Here is a 13,432-nt window from a genome sequence, read left to right as displayed (position 1 = left end):
ATGGCTCAGCTTTGAGGTTCGGTTCTTTGTTTCTCAGGGTGAGGCGATAGGGATGGTCGATGGATGAGGGGTACACTACTACGGTGAGGTACAGTAGCACTACTGGTCACATCTGTTCCTTCCCAAAGTCGGCTCATGCTAACCCTGATTCTTACAAGGACCAGTGCGTCACATCTGCAACAAGGCTTGATCCTAGAGCTTGCCAGCTCCTGCTGGTAGCATGGCATCAGGCGACTCACCTGCTTGTGACTCTCGGTTGTTTTGAACCACAGTCAATATTTTTGCTTAGGTACTTCTGTGTAAAGCAAGTTTGCCTCACGATGGGTGATGCCAATCCAACCATTTTGCTATTTCGCTCATTAGAAATACAATCTTGACAAATAGAGGTAACTAGACAAATGGTATAAGTAAAAATAATTTTTACCATTTACCTCTCTTGTATAAAATACAAATATTTTACATTGTCCAATTAGGGATCATATCCATGTAGCCCGTTGGATATTTTCTAAAACAAAGATGTTTTACTAGAAACCATTTTCCAGAATAGCATAATGTAATTTCCACTTGTTGCTATTTTCCCCTTGTGATTATCTTCGTGAGATAAGAGAAATTGTGCAAGAGGAAACTTTAATATTTGCAAATAAAACCTTTCAAACAAAAACTCAGATTTAAAATCATGTAATCCTCCTGGCCTCGAGTGCGCAGACCCGACAGTCGCGATCCAGCTTAGCTTCAACGAGACTACTTGTACAAAGCAAGAATTACACTCTTGTAATGTTATTTTCCTTCTTTTGTTTAGCAGATCATGTTCAATTGTTGAGCATTTGTTGTTTTCATGCAGTCGGGTTCCTCTAATTTTAGATTCAAGTGTGATGTATGAATATGAGCATGTATGAGATGTATGCACAACAAATGAGCCTACCTCTAAACCGTGTCTCTCAACTACATCTACGATCCTGGGTCGTTACAGAAGTCCAACAATTCATGCAGATACTTGTAACAATGTCTTAAGATCCTCTCTTTTCTAGTATAATTTTTTGGGGTCCGGCAAACATGATAATTGTCGACATAAAATGAACAACTAAAGTCAAGCTATCTTATAACAAAGTATGTTTTGATTTAACACGCAAGGTCATAGAAATGCAGGCAAGAAACTTCAAAGCAGAGATTAATCTACTTTCACATCTCCTTAAGAAAGAGACAAAGCCCAAGTACCTTGTGTTACTGGTTCATAAGATTTCTAAGAGAAAGAAAATAACTAGAGAAGACCATGCCTTGGCTTCAATGGACACATCTGCCTTCTAGCAAAGTACTTCCTGATAGATAAGTATGGTAGTCATATACTAAGAACTCATGATTGCTACCTGACAATAAGTCTGAAAACGAACCTGGGAGCTAAGCACCATTGCTAAAACAAGAAATATCATCGCTAAAGCAGCATTTACAACTATTTGAATGCCAACATGGCAATCAGCTTCATAATAGAAGGGCAGCTCCTGCACAGATGATCAAAGTCATCACTGTCCAACAAAGCCCTAAGGTTTGCAGGGATGTCAAGAAAATGCAAGCACGCCTTCTTTAGTCCTTCGCAACGGTGCTGCTCAGCTAGCGCCAGGATGGTGGCCACTGTGCCTACGTCAATGTAATTGCACAGCTTTTCCTCGCAGATACTCTTCAGCCTATCCATGTTATACCTATCGGCCGCAACAAGTAGATGCTGGTACATGACATCTTCCTCTTCTGGTTTTGTCTCTGCTGGTAAGGAGTCGGTGTACGCAAAACAGAGCAATGCCTTGAACACCTGCGCCTCCATGTCATCTATGCGCACGACACCTGCGGTGTTGCCCTCCTTCATACCGTCAAAGAGCTCCGCACTGAAGACTGGCGATCGGGCAGCAAGCACACACCGGTGGGCTGCAAATGTCTCACCACCAACCTCGAAAACCACATCGGCGCCCTTCTCGGTCTTGAGGAGGTCGCCCAGGTGCTGGCACAGGTCAGATGGTGCCACAGAAACGAATACTGTAGGAGTGAAATCCTCTTCACGGTAATCTTGAATGACAACAATATCGCACCTGATGGTGAAAGAGTCATCCTTGAGATGATTTGACTTCTCTAGCTCTGCCCTTTTGGTAAACATCGATGTCCCCCAGCCATTTTGACTAGTGTAGTTGTCTATTAATTTGTTCATCACTTGTCCTTTAGCAAAAATTCTCTGGCGAACGATTAATTTTACTTTTGCTCTCCCACCTCCAACCAGTATTACCAATATGTTTGGTAACTGGCTAAATGGAGTTGATAGACAATCAAAGGCTTTCATCCGTATTGGGGTTTCTGCCTTATGCTGGTCTATCTGGAGGACAAGGAATGATATAATTTTTAACAAGAAACTTTCATTTCACTTTTTGCAGGTTATCCATATGGTGTCACACTGGGTCCAGTTGTGGGCTCTTCTGTCACCAGAGGGACAGCGGGATGCTATGGCTACTGGATGCACACGGCTCCAGATGGTCGCTCAGGATATCTTGTGCCAGGCTGGCTGGCGGCACAATAGACGGATACAATGATGTGTAGTCCGTTTCTTCTTTTTGTCTTTCGCTGGTTGATTCTTGTATCAATTCTAGGCGATGCCTAAGATATTTTATATTTTGTAACTCTACTTTATCAATAAAAGGCCGTGTGCATCATCACGATGCAGAAGCCGGGGTTCCATTCCCCATTTCGAAAAAAAAATTTTGACTAGTGTAGTTGTCTATTGGCACTGATGTCAATGAAGGAGCTTGGTCATTCTCCTTCACCTCGTCGGCAAAGCGGAATTTGTGTTGTGCCTTCACCGCCTTGATGACAGTGTCGTCAAGAACGAGGAACAGAGATATGTAGTCGGCGTGCTCTGAGTTGAAGCTGTTGGGATAGTAACGGATGTGCCATTTATGTCCTCCAACGGTGAAAGGGCGGGACTTGATCTTATCACCGGTGGGGACGCCCTTGGTGCGGGAGTAACCATCGATCTTAGACTAGTCACAATGCATAGTATCATATAGAAGTATCATGCGTATGATACTACTACATGTTACTATCTCCACAATGCATGGTATCATATACTAGTATCATAGTCTCCATATATTAATAGTTTTGTAGAATCTCAATGCAAATATGTGTACAAGATTTACTTGACATTATTTTTTCTAGTAGTATGTGCTATGATACGGTATCTACCTATGATACTAGTACACTCTCTCTCATCCTTAATTGCACTGCCACATCAGCATTTTGCATGCATGGAATGCATGATACTACCTATGATACTCCCATTGTGGGTAGTCTTAAGAAGGTGGTACCCGCTCGCTGTGGACGCGACAATAGCGGAGGCGGACCGCGACGGCTTGCTGCTGGCTACGGCCGACATGGTGAACTAGCTCCGGGAAATATTCAGCTGTAAATCCTACCGCGGCGGATTCAGCTGTAAACTCGCCGCCGCCTCGGTAGGGTTTAGCGAATTGTGGGGGAGGAGGACTGTAGGAGGAAGCGAGTAAAGCGATGAACCACGAGCCCGTAGTCATCGGGCCTACACAAAGGCCTTGTTTGGATACGCGATACTATCAGAACTTGTTTTCCGTCACCTTAAATAACCGTCTAAGGGCATGTACAATGGGGTGACCTCTCCTTAGCAAATTAATTTCTTACTAAAAATTAATTATTTATCATTAATTGGTAGGCATGATAATTGGAAATACTTTTGTACACCCACGCATGGGTGTGGCTCTCCATGATAATAAGAGATAATGCTATCTCTGGATTTTCTCTAGATAACGTGGAAGGCTAAAAAAAAACATGCCTTCCCTATCATTGTACATGCTCTAACCATGGGCGGGCCTACTTGTATTCATGGGTATGCAGGTGAATACCCAAAATATTTGTCAAAAATTTCAAATCATATGATACAGCTATCAATTATCATGACACTGTATAGAATACAGTCTACCAATTAACACCAGTAGTATGTTGGTCGGCTGGCTAGAGGTAGCTGGCTTGCATATGCACGTCCTGTGCTCGATTTCTGGCCTCCTCACCATTTTTTTCCAATTTTCTTTGTATTTTTTATTTGTTTGAATACCCATTTACAAACTTCTGGGCCCGCCCATGGCTCTAACAAACCAAAATCTTGTTTGGGTGCGGCAGCGGAAATGAGAAAAATAGGTTTCCCACAAAGCTGGGAAAATACGTTTTGGCAAAAACCACTATTACTCGTTTTTCTGTAAACCTGATTGCACAAAACTCAGATCACAAAAATAGGAGACGAGGTTGCGACCTTCAACACAAACGCCCATGGGCGGCACGATCCTGTCGTGCTCTAGCTAGGTAATGATGTCCACCGCGGGATCGCCGTCACCAGAAGGGGACGATGGGTGGTATTCGCTTCAGATCGGCAGCGAGCCCATCCAGCGGGCAGCTCGGGGGACGGCGACGACCTCTATGGCAGGTTTATCACCTAGTGCACACCGACTGTCGGCATGTCTCATGGTTGGGCCACGGCCACCCAAGAATGTGCTCGCTGGCGACGGTCTTGTCGGCGGCGGCAGCGCGTGACTTCGCTTGGGCCTTCGGTGGTGGGGTCTTGTGTTCGATCTGGCGGTGGGAAGTAGTGAGCTCGGTCGAGGGAGAACGGGAATAGCTGGACGACGAGTTCTGGCATCCGTCTCGCCGGACGTGCCGTCGCAGCACTGAGAAAGCTAGTATGAGTCTTGTTTCCAATGTATTCCTAGCTAAACTAGTCCGAGCCTTTTTGGGCCCCATCTAGGCTTGGGTGGGCCAGGTCTGGCATCCCGAGGTCTGCTCCCGGCGGCTGGTGGAGCTTCTCTTGCTGAGTGTGGCTAGGACGGCGGCGCGTGGACTGCAACGCGGCCACGGGAGCTTCACGAGCCCGTCGGGCTCGGCGGGCCAGAGGAGCCTGGTTTGCTCATGTAGCTGCGCCCGGTCTGTCACCGCAGCTGGCGATGGAGGTTGCGCCCTCCCGCGTGGCTGATGTCCAGGCTCTCCTCGGCTCGGGGTGACTCCTATCGGTTTCGTCTGTCTTCGTCTGTGGGCCACGGTGAGACGGCGGTGGTGGTTGCGTGACGGTGGTGGCGCGAGTTGGTGGACGGCGAGGTTGGCGGAGCATGACGGAGTGTCCGGGGTCGTGGGTCTTTGGGGGACGGGAGAAATCCTTGTCGATGGCCAGCACCGACGCGGTGACGCTCGCGGGCGCCACCATTTCTTCTTGAGGGGCGTCGGGGTTTCCCCTTCCTACTTCCCTTCCGCATACCGGCGGAAATCCTAGGCTTGTCCGGGCAGCGGCGTCGTCATCGTCGCATCCCTTCTTGAAGGTGATGCTTTGGTATGCGGCGCTTAGGAGGGCTAAGCTCGTGGTGGGTATCTTCCGGAGGGCGCAACGGTTGCGGATCATCAGTGTTTTCATCGATCCGACTTTGTCATCCTTTCTTTCTTTTTTCTTTTTTGTTTGTTTTATTTTGGGCTTTGTTTTGCTGTTTGCCCCAGCGGTGATCTCTGTCTTGTATAAGTTCGTTGCTATATTAGTATAGCGGGGAGCCTATTTCGAGGAGCTAATCCTGTATGCACGTACGCAAAACGCCATCTTGATTTTTTCGGGGCTCGCTTTCACGCCGAGTATTGCCGCTACACCGGGGTCGCCATATATCATTGAGGTCAATTACATGTGCGTTGTTGCTGCTACGGACGATTGTGTACACGGCGGCGGGCGTCTTAAGCGTCTTGCTGCTGCTCGCCTGCATCTCCGCCTCGGTTTAGAAACCAGTTTTACAATTTCGTAAGCCAAACACAGATTTCTGTAAGCCTATTTTTAACTGAAGTTTTGGCAAAACTGGTTTGGTTTTCCTAAGAATTAGGCTAAAACTTGTTTTGTGAAAACTATCAGCTAATCCTCGATATCCAAACAACCACAAATTATCTATAATTTTTTATGTTCAATGCTTGTTTTACACCAATTTATATATGTTTTGCTCATACTTTGTTGCACTTTTATACATTTTTCGGCACTAACCTATTAACAATATGCCATAATGTCAATTTCATGTTTTCTGCTATTTTGTATTTTAGAAAAGCTCTACAGGAAATATTATCGGAATTGGACGAAACAAAAACCGAATTCTTATATCGAGTCTCCATCTTCTGCTTTATGCACCAATTAAGAGAGCATAGTTGTCATTCTTAGTACAATGTGGATAGTCCCAAAATTATTATTGATTGATTCATGATTATGCTATTGCTTGTTCTTAAATTACTTTTGTATCTAGTCACCTCTGAACTTTAAAACTGTCCTAGCATTTATGTTTTGCTACTTCATAAAGGACATGTTGAGTACCACTTTACTATGTTTTCTCTATGCTCATAAACAAACAGTTGCTTTCAATACCCAATTATTCATGATCTTTCGTTTGAGTTACTTCTCAAGTTATAACATAGTTGCTAAGTTCTATTATTAGAATTGTATCTATCATGCCCATCACTAGTAACATTTCATTACTCTATAACGATTTTAGTTCGTCGACGAATGTGCAAAATCCGTCACAGAGACCTCATCCGGACGGTTTGCAGGACCGTGTCGGACCTCGCGTCACAGATAGACCGGATGAAGGTTAGGGAGGCGCGTCACAGATCCATGACGGCATTTCCCAAGCCCGAAACCCACCCGGCCCGGTCCATCGTGACGGCCATATCCGTCATAGCACTAGTCCCCTCTGTCAGCGACCGTTGTGTCAGGCTATCAGGTCAATGATTAACATGTCAGTCTGGTCGGGTGATTGTCGTTTTTTTTCGTCTCGTGAGGAGACCATGACCCAGCTTTCTGCGCGTGGACTAATAAAATGCAGACACGTGGCCCATTGAAAGAGTTGCCACGTGGACCAATAAAAAATTTCATAGCTGCAACCTGCACCGTACGAGATGTTCATCCAGCTTTTGACACGTGCACCTACGTGGATGTATCGCAACGCGACACGTGTCGAATGTGGAGGTGCCACATGGCACACCACAAATGGGCCATCTACGGCCCATCGAGCCAACGTGGATATGATTTTCAAGGCCCATGTTACGACCTTAACTGGGTTAAGCCAGCCCATAAAAGGCGACCCATGATGTTGTCAGTTTTTGTTGGGCCGTATACGGGCCACCAAGGAAGGCATATCGTTATTCTTGGCTATGATTTTCAAGGCCCATGTTACGGTCTTACTGCCATAGGTTAGGGCAGCCCATGATGTTGTCGGTCATTATTGGGCTATCTATAGGCCGCCAAGAAAGGCCTATCGTTATTCTTCTTCTTGGGCCCATTATAACATTATGCGTCCACTTACAATGAGGCCCAAGCAAGGATTCGATGGTTTACGGGCCACATTTGGGCTTGTACAGGCTAGACATATAGCGCCTGTTAAGGTCCAGATAAAAAGTACTAGGCTAAATTTGTTTCAATGCATCCGACAACGGTCCAGTGGGTTTTACTTGACACTGTTATGGCCTAGTCGTCAAAACAAAAATTACAAGCGACATAATTACAGGTATAATTACAAGCAAATAATTTAATCATAAAGCACCATTGACACTATCTAAAACTACCTATTGTGCTGGACCATGGCAGCGTCAGTCCGCAAATCGAAATAATAGTTACAACGCACTAGCGAAAATACAAAAGTTCAATTCATGACCATGGCACCACCAGATCAACACGTTTCTGAGTTCGAATCTCTAGCTTTGCTGCTATGTAATTTTAGTCAACGTATCAATTGTTCCGTCCATGTATGCCCGCTTTTTCTGCTTCTTGTACCTGACTGGTCAGCTCAACCATTTGATCATGCAGGTTCTTAACAACATCTTGTAGCTTTGCACTACCCCTCTTCTCTCTCCAGTTCTGCAGCTAGATTCCTTATTTTCGACGCAGAAGGAATAATAAGTTGCACATTCCGAAGAAAGTCAGGTTTTGCTGTATTTTTTGAGAGGACCTTAGAAAAATCCTAGATCTCAGTCTTGCGTCCTCCATCTGCCGTAGGTATAGTTAGCTGCTTTTCCATCTCAGCCTTCATTTGCAATGAAGCAAACAGGTTACCACATACACCAAGATACAACAACTTAAAAAAGGTTACCCTATAAAAATTGACTTACGATTGCATCTTTTACAGTGGAGGAGAAGCCATTTTTCCGGCTAAAGGGGTATTCTTGAATATATCTAGAGGAGTGGGTTCTTTACATTTGTACTTCTCTCCCTGAAATCAAACACATAGATGAAGCTAGCTCTTACAGGTTCTATGGGGATCTGATCACAAAGTTTCATATAATTCTTGTTTCTCATGTGGATAACTATCAAGAGTGATACACTGCAAAGCATCAAACATGTAGACATAACATACAGATTTGCAGGGAAGCAATGATGCGAACAAAAGTTCATACAAATAGGTACCGAATAAAAGATGAGTTTAGTTTAATGGAAACATGTACATCACAATATTAAATCAAGAACTCGATACAATAACATAGAACGGTCATATAAATGAGCACATGCACTGAGCGAAATAAAAATCAAAATGGCCACCAAAACTATAAACATCCATCACTTCTTACCAAAATTTGCAAGTGCACTTCGTAGCTTCGTGACCCAGTTGATTGATGGTATTGAACCTTAGAAAGATTTTTTTGTTGGTAGCACATATCTTTGAAGGAGATATGCCCTAGAGGCAATAATAAAGTGGTTATTATTTATATCTTTATGTTTATGATAAATGTTTATATATCATGCTATAATTGTATTAACCGAAACATTAGTACATGTGTGATATGTAGACAACAAAGAAAGTCCCTAGTATGCCTCTTAAACTAGCTTGTTGATTAATGGATGATTAGTTTCATAATCATGAACATTGGATGTTATTAATAACAAGGTTATGTCATTGTATGAATGATGTAATGGACACACCCAATTAAGCGTAGCATAAGATCTCGTCATTAAGTTATTTGCTATAAGCTTTCGATACATAGTTACCTAGTCCTTATGACCATGAGATCATGTAAATCACTTATACCGGAAAGGTACTTTGATTACACCAAACGCCACTGCGTAAATGGGTGGTTATAAAGGTGGGATTAAGTATCCGGAAAGTATGAGTTGAGGCATATGGATCAACAGTGGGATTTTTCCATCCCGATGACGGATAGATATACTCTGGGCCCTCTCGGTGGAATGTCGTCTAATGTCTTGCAAGCATATGAATAAGTTCATAAGAGACCACATACCACGGTACGAGTAAAGAGTACTTGTCAGGAGACGAGGTTGAACAAGGTATAGAGTGATACCGATGATCAAACCTCGGACAAGTAAAATATCGCGTGACAAAGGGAATTAGTATCGTATGTGAATGGTTCATTCGATCACTAAAGTCATCGTTGAATATGTGGGAGCCATTATGGATCTCCAGATCCCGCTATTGGTTATTAGTCGAAGTGAGTACTCAACCATGTCCACATAGTTCACGAACCGTAGGGTGACACACTTAAAGTTGGATGTTGAAATGGTAGAACTTGAATATGGAATGGAGTTCGAATATTTGTTCGGAGTCCCGGATGAGATCCCGGACATCACGAGGAGTTCCGGAATGGTCCGGAGAATAAGATTCATATATAGGATGTCATTTTATGTGAATTAAAATGATCCGGAAAGGTTCTACGGAAGGTTCTAGAAGGTTCTAGAAAAGTCCGGAAGAAATAAGGATGGAAGGTGGAGTCCCAGAGGGACTCCACCCACCTTGGCCGGCCAACCTAAGGGAGGAGGAGTCCCAAGTGGACTCCCCACCATGGTGGCCGGCCACCCCACCAAGGAAAGGGGGGAGTCCCACTCCCCCTAGGTTTGGACACTTGGAAGGTTTTGTTGGGGTCTTATTCGGACTCTTTGACCTAAACCTTGGGGCCTCCACCTATATAAAGAGGGGAGAGAGGGGCTGGCCGGCCACTCAAGCCACCACCATGGCCGCACCCCTCAAGGGTGCCCTAGCCGGCGCCCCTCTCCCCAAACCCTAGCGGTCTCTCTCCTCCACCACATCCCGCACGCTTAAGCGAAGCTCCGCCGGATTTCTCCACCACCACCGACACCACGCCGTCGTGCTGTCGGATTCAAGAGGAGCTACTACTTCCGCTGCCCGCTGGAACGGGAGGTGGACGTCATCTTCATCAACAACCGAACGTGTGACCGAGTACGGAGGTGCTGCCCGTTCGTGGCACCGGTGATCAAGATCTTCTACGCGCTTTTGCAAGCGGCAAGTGATCGTCTACCGCAGCAACAAGAGCCTCATCTTGTAGGCTTTGGAATCTCTTCAAGGGTTAGTCTTGATCATCCCCTCGTTGCTCCCGTCTTCTAGATTGCATCTTGGCTTGGATTGCGTTCTCGCGGTAGGAAAATTTTTGTTTTCTATGCAACGAATCCCTACAATCTTCTGCAGGAATTGTATATCTATTAATTGTGTACATTACAATGTAAAAGGCAAAACTTTGAGTTCAGAAAGGAACTGACCACCGTTTTGGGATTCCTCCAGTGGTCTACTAGCGCCTTCCACTCATCGCTATTCATCGATGGAACTGGACTTTCTTTTGGCACGTCATTTGGATCTATGTCAATGTACTTATTTTTAAGGAGGTACCGACATTGCCGAAGGCCTTTCTGAAAAAGGTTTGTACAATGCTTTTTCATTGGTGAGAATTTTATGTCCATCTTACCACTTTCCTAGTGACATGAAAGAGCATGGATAAACGAATGATAGACTCCCAAAATTAGCAGCTTCAAATAAAGATTACAGGTGGTGCAAAGGCCGTACTTACCGCAACTTTACTGTAATAGTTTGTAATAGTTACAGAGAAGCCCATCGTCCCCCTTGTACTTACTCCAATGCGAACGAACAAGCACGAATTTCCTGACTGCCTTGTTGCATTCAGTCGCAATGTTTGCAGCAATTTGAGCTGACAAGGGCCTGGTCTTCCCTTTTGGAATGACACCCAAAAGTGTGACATCCGGAGATTCGGACAACCTGGTGGGTCCTTTTCCCACTCTCTCTACAATTTCCAGAACATCGTCTCCTTCGACGTCTGGATCAACATATAAAATACCACTATTTAGTATAACACATTATAAAGGTCTTACTCCTGGAGGAAACAGACAAAGAAATACATGAAACATGCCTTCAGCCACATTTTCAACCCGAGTTGAACTACCAGAGACTTCAATATCCATAAGGATATGTGCAGTAGGATCATTAACTGTGCTACATCCTAGAAAGAAGAAGTCAGTAAAAAGGCCATCGTGCAGCTAACCAAAATGCAAGTAAGTAATTCGTATTAGAACTTACCTGGAGCAAAAGAGTGTTCTGGACGCAAGGATCTGCATAGCGTTGAGCTAAGATCTGTTTTTTCGTCGTTTATATTACGGCGAGGAACTTCCAGAACTACTTGTTTCACATTCAACATGTGTTCCCATTGATAATTCTCTGTTGGGACTCTTGCTGGGACAAGTGGAAGCTGGCAGGCCAGAAGATAATCTTTCTGTTTCTGGCTGGATTGCTGTTGCATCTAAAGGCGTTTGGTCAGTCCTCTGATTCTTCCTGGCAGTAGGTTTCTCCATCCCCTTATAAGAAGCACGATATGGATTGATCAACCAAGTATAACAACATATATGATAAGGCAAGACATAATTGATGAACGAGAACCTTAGCTTTCAAATATAGGATATTGTAATCATAATCAAATATAGGATATTGTAATCATAATCAAATTTATCCTCCATAACAGGTGGCACCAAAAGGCTACTATCATTATAATCATCATAAATAGGAGGCAAAGTATCATCAAAGTAAATTTTCTCCTCAATGCTTGGGGGACTAAAAAGATCATGCTCATCAAAACCAGCTTCCCCAAGCTTAGAATTTTCCATAACATTAGCAACAATAGTGTTCAAAGCATTCATATTAATAACATTCCCATTAGCATGCATATAAAGTTCCATGTGTTTTTTAATTCTCTCTTCAAACACATCATGTCCTAATTCAAGATAAAGTTCATAAAGATCTCTCATATTTTTGTTGTTTTCCATTATGCCTAACTAGTGTAAACAAGAAACAAAAAGATGCAATTGCAGGATCTAAAGGAAATAGCTTCGAGTACTTACAACGGCGAAAATAGCTTAGTAGCCGAGATCCGGAGTGTGAGTACCTTTTACCTTTCCTCCCCGGCAACGGCGCCAGAAAAGTGCTTGATGTTATCCAGGACTGGCGCGTAGTTGACGAGGGAGGAAATGGTGTAGCTTTCCTTCGTTCCCCGGCAACGGCGCCAGAAAAGTGCTTGATGTCTACGGGTGCTTCTATTCTTGTAGACAGTGTTGGGCCTCCAAGAGCAGAGGTTTGTAGAACAGCAGCAAGTTTCCCTTAAGTGGATCACCCAAGGTTTATCGAACTCAGGGAGGAAGAGGTCAAAGATATCCCTCTCAAGCAACCCTGCAACCACAAAGCAAGAAGTCTCTTGTGTCCCCAACACACCTAATAGGTGCACTAGTTCGGCGAAGAGATAGTGAAATACAGGTGGTATGAATAAATATGAGCAGTAGTAACGGCACCAGAAAATAGCTTGATGCTACAACTGGCGTGTGGTTGATGGTGGTAATATTGCAGGCAGTACGGATGCAGTAGAACAGTAAACAAGCAGTGATAGCAGTATTTAGGAACAAGGCCTAGGGATTATACTTTCACTAGTGGACTCTCTCAACATTGATCACATAACAGAATAAATAGATAAATGCTAGACTCTACACTCTCTTGTTGGATGATGAACACCACTAACTGTGTAGGATTACATGAACCCTCAATGCCGGAGTTAACAAGCTCCACAATATTCGATATTCATGTTTAAATAACCTTAGAGTGCACGACAGATCAACATAACTAAACCAAGTACTAACATAGCATGCACACTGTCACCATCACACTATGAAGGAGGAATAGATCACATCAATACTATCATAGCAATAGTTAACTTCATAATCTACAAGAGATCACAATCATAACCTACGCTAAGTACTACACGATGCACACACTGTCACCTTTACACCGTGCAGGAGGAATAGAGTACTTTAATAACATCACTAGAGTAGCACATAGATGAATAGTGATACAAAACTCATATGAATCTCAATCATGTAAGGCAGCTCATGAGATCATTGTATTGAAGTACATAGGAAGAGAGATGAACCACATAGCTACCGGTACAACCCTTAGCCTCGATGGAGAACTACTCCCTCCTCATGGGAGACAGCAGCGGTGATGAAGATGGAGGTGGTGTCGATGGAGGAGCCTTCCGGGGGCACTTCCCCGTCCCGGCGGCGTGCCGGAACAGAGAC

The 13,432-nt window shown here is 44.1% G+C and overlaps 1 protein-coding gene across 1 annotated transcript; it reads right to left on the bottom strand.

Annotated features, from left to right (window-relative positions):
• Nucleotides 1-1,447: 1,447 nt before the first annotated feature.
• LOC127310245 (BTB/POZ and MATH domain-containing protein 1-like) lies at nt 1,448-3,464 on the bottom strand. The gene is made up of 3 exons (XM_071822337.1): nt 3,331-3,464; nt 2,741-3,016; nt 1,448-2,175 (listed from the first exon to the last, which is right to left on the bottom strand). Exons 1-3 carry the CDS (start codon nt 3,404-3,406, stop codon nt 1,448-1,450), a joined length of 1,080 nt encoding a protein of 359 aa, XP_071678438.1. The 5' UTR covers nt 3,407-3,464.
• Between the last annotated feature and the right edge of the window lie 9,968 nt (nt 3,465-13,432).

This window comes from Lolium perenne, chromosome 6, assembly GCF_019359855.2.
Source record: "Lolium perenne isolate Kyuss_39 chromosome 6, Kyuss_2.0, whole genome shotgun sequence".
Classification (NCBI taxonomy): domain Eukaryota; kingdom Viridiplantae; phylum Streptophyta; class Magnoliopsida; order Poales; family Poaceae; genus Lolium; species Lolium perenne.
This window is presented reverse-complemented; position numbering and strand designations above follow the sequence as displayed.

Excerpts from the sequence above, each read along its gene's own strand:
- LOC127310245 (XM_071822337.1), bottom strand. The coding sequence starts at position 3,406 with ATGTCGGCCGTAGCCAGCAGCAAGCCGTCGCGGTCCGCCTCCGCTATT. Across the intron at positions 3,017-3,330 it reads CACAGCGAGCGGGTACCACC|AGTCTAAGATCGATGGTTAC; the intron begins TTCTTAAGACTA and ends TGCATTGTGACT. Across the intron at positions 2,176-2,740 it reads GCCAATAGACAACTACACTA|ACAACTACACTAGTCAAAAT; the intron begins GTCAAAATTTTT and ends ACAAATTAATAG.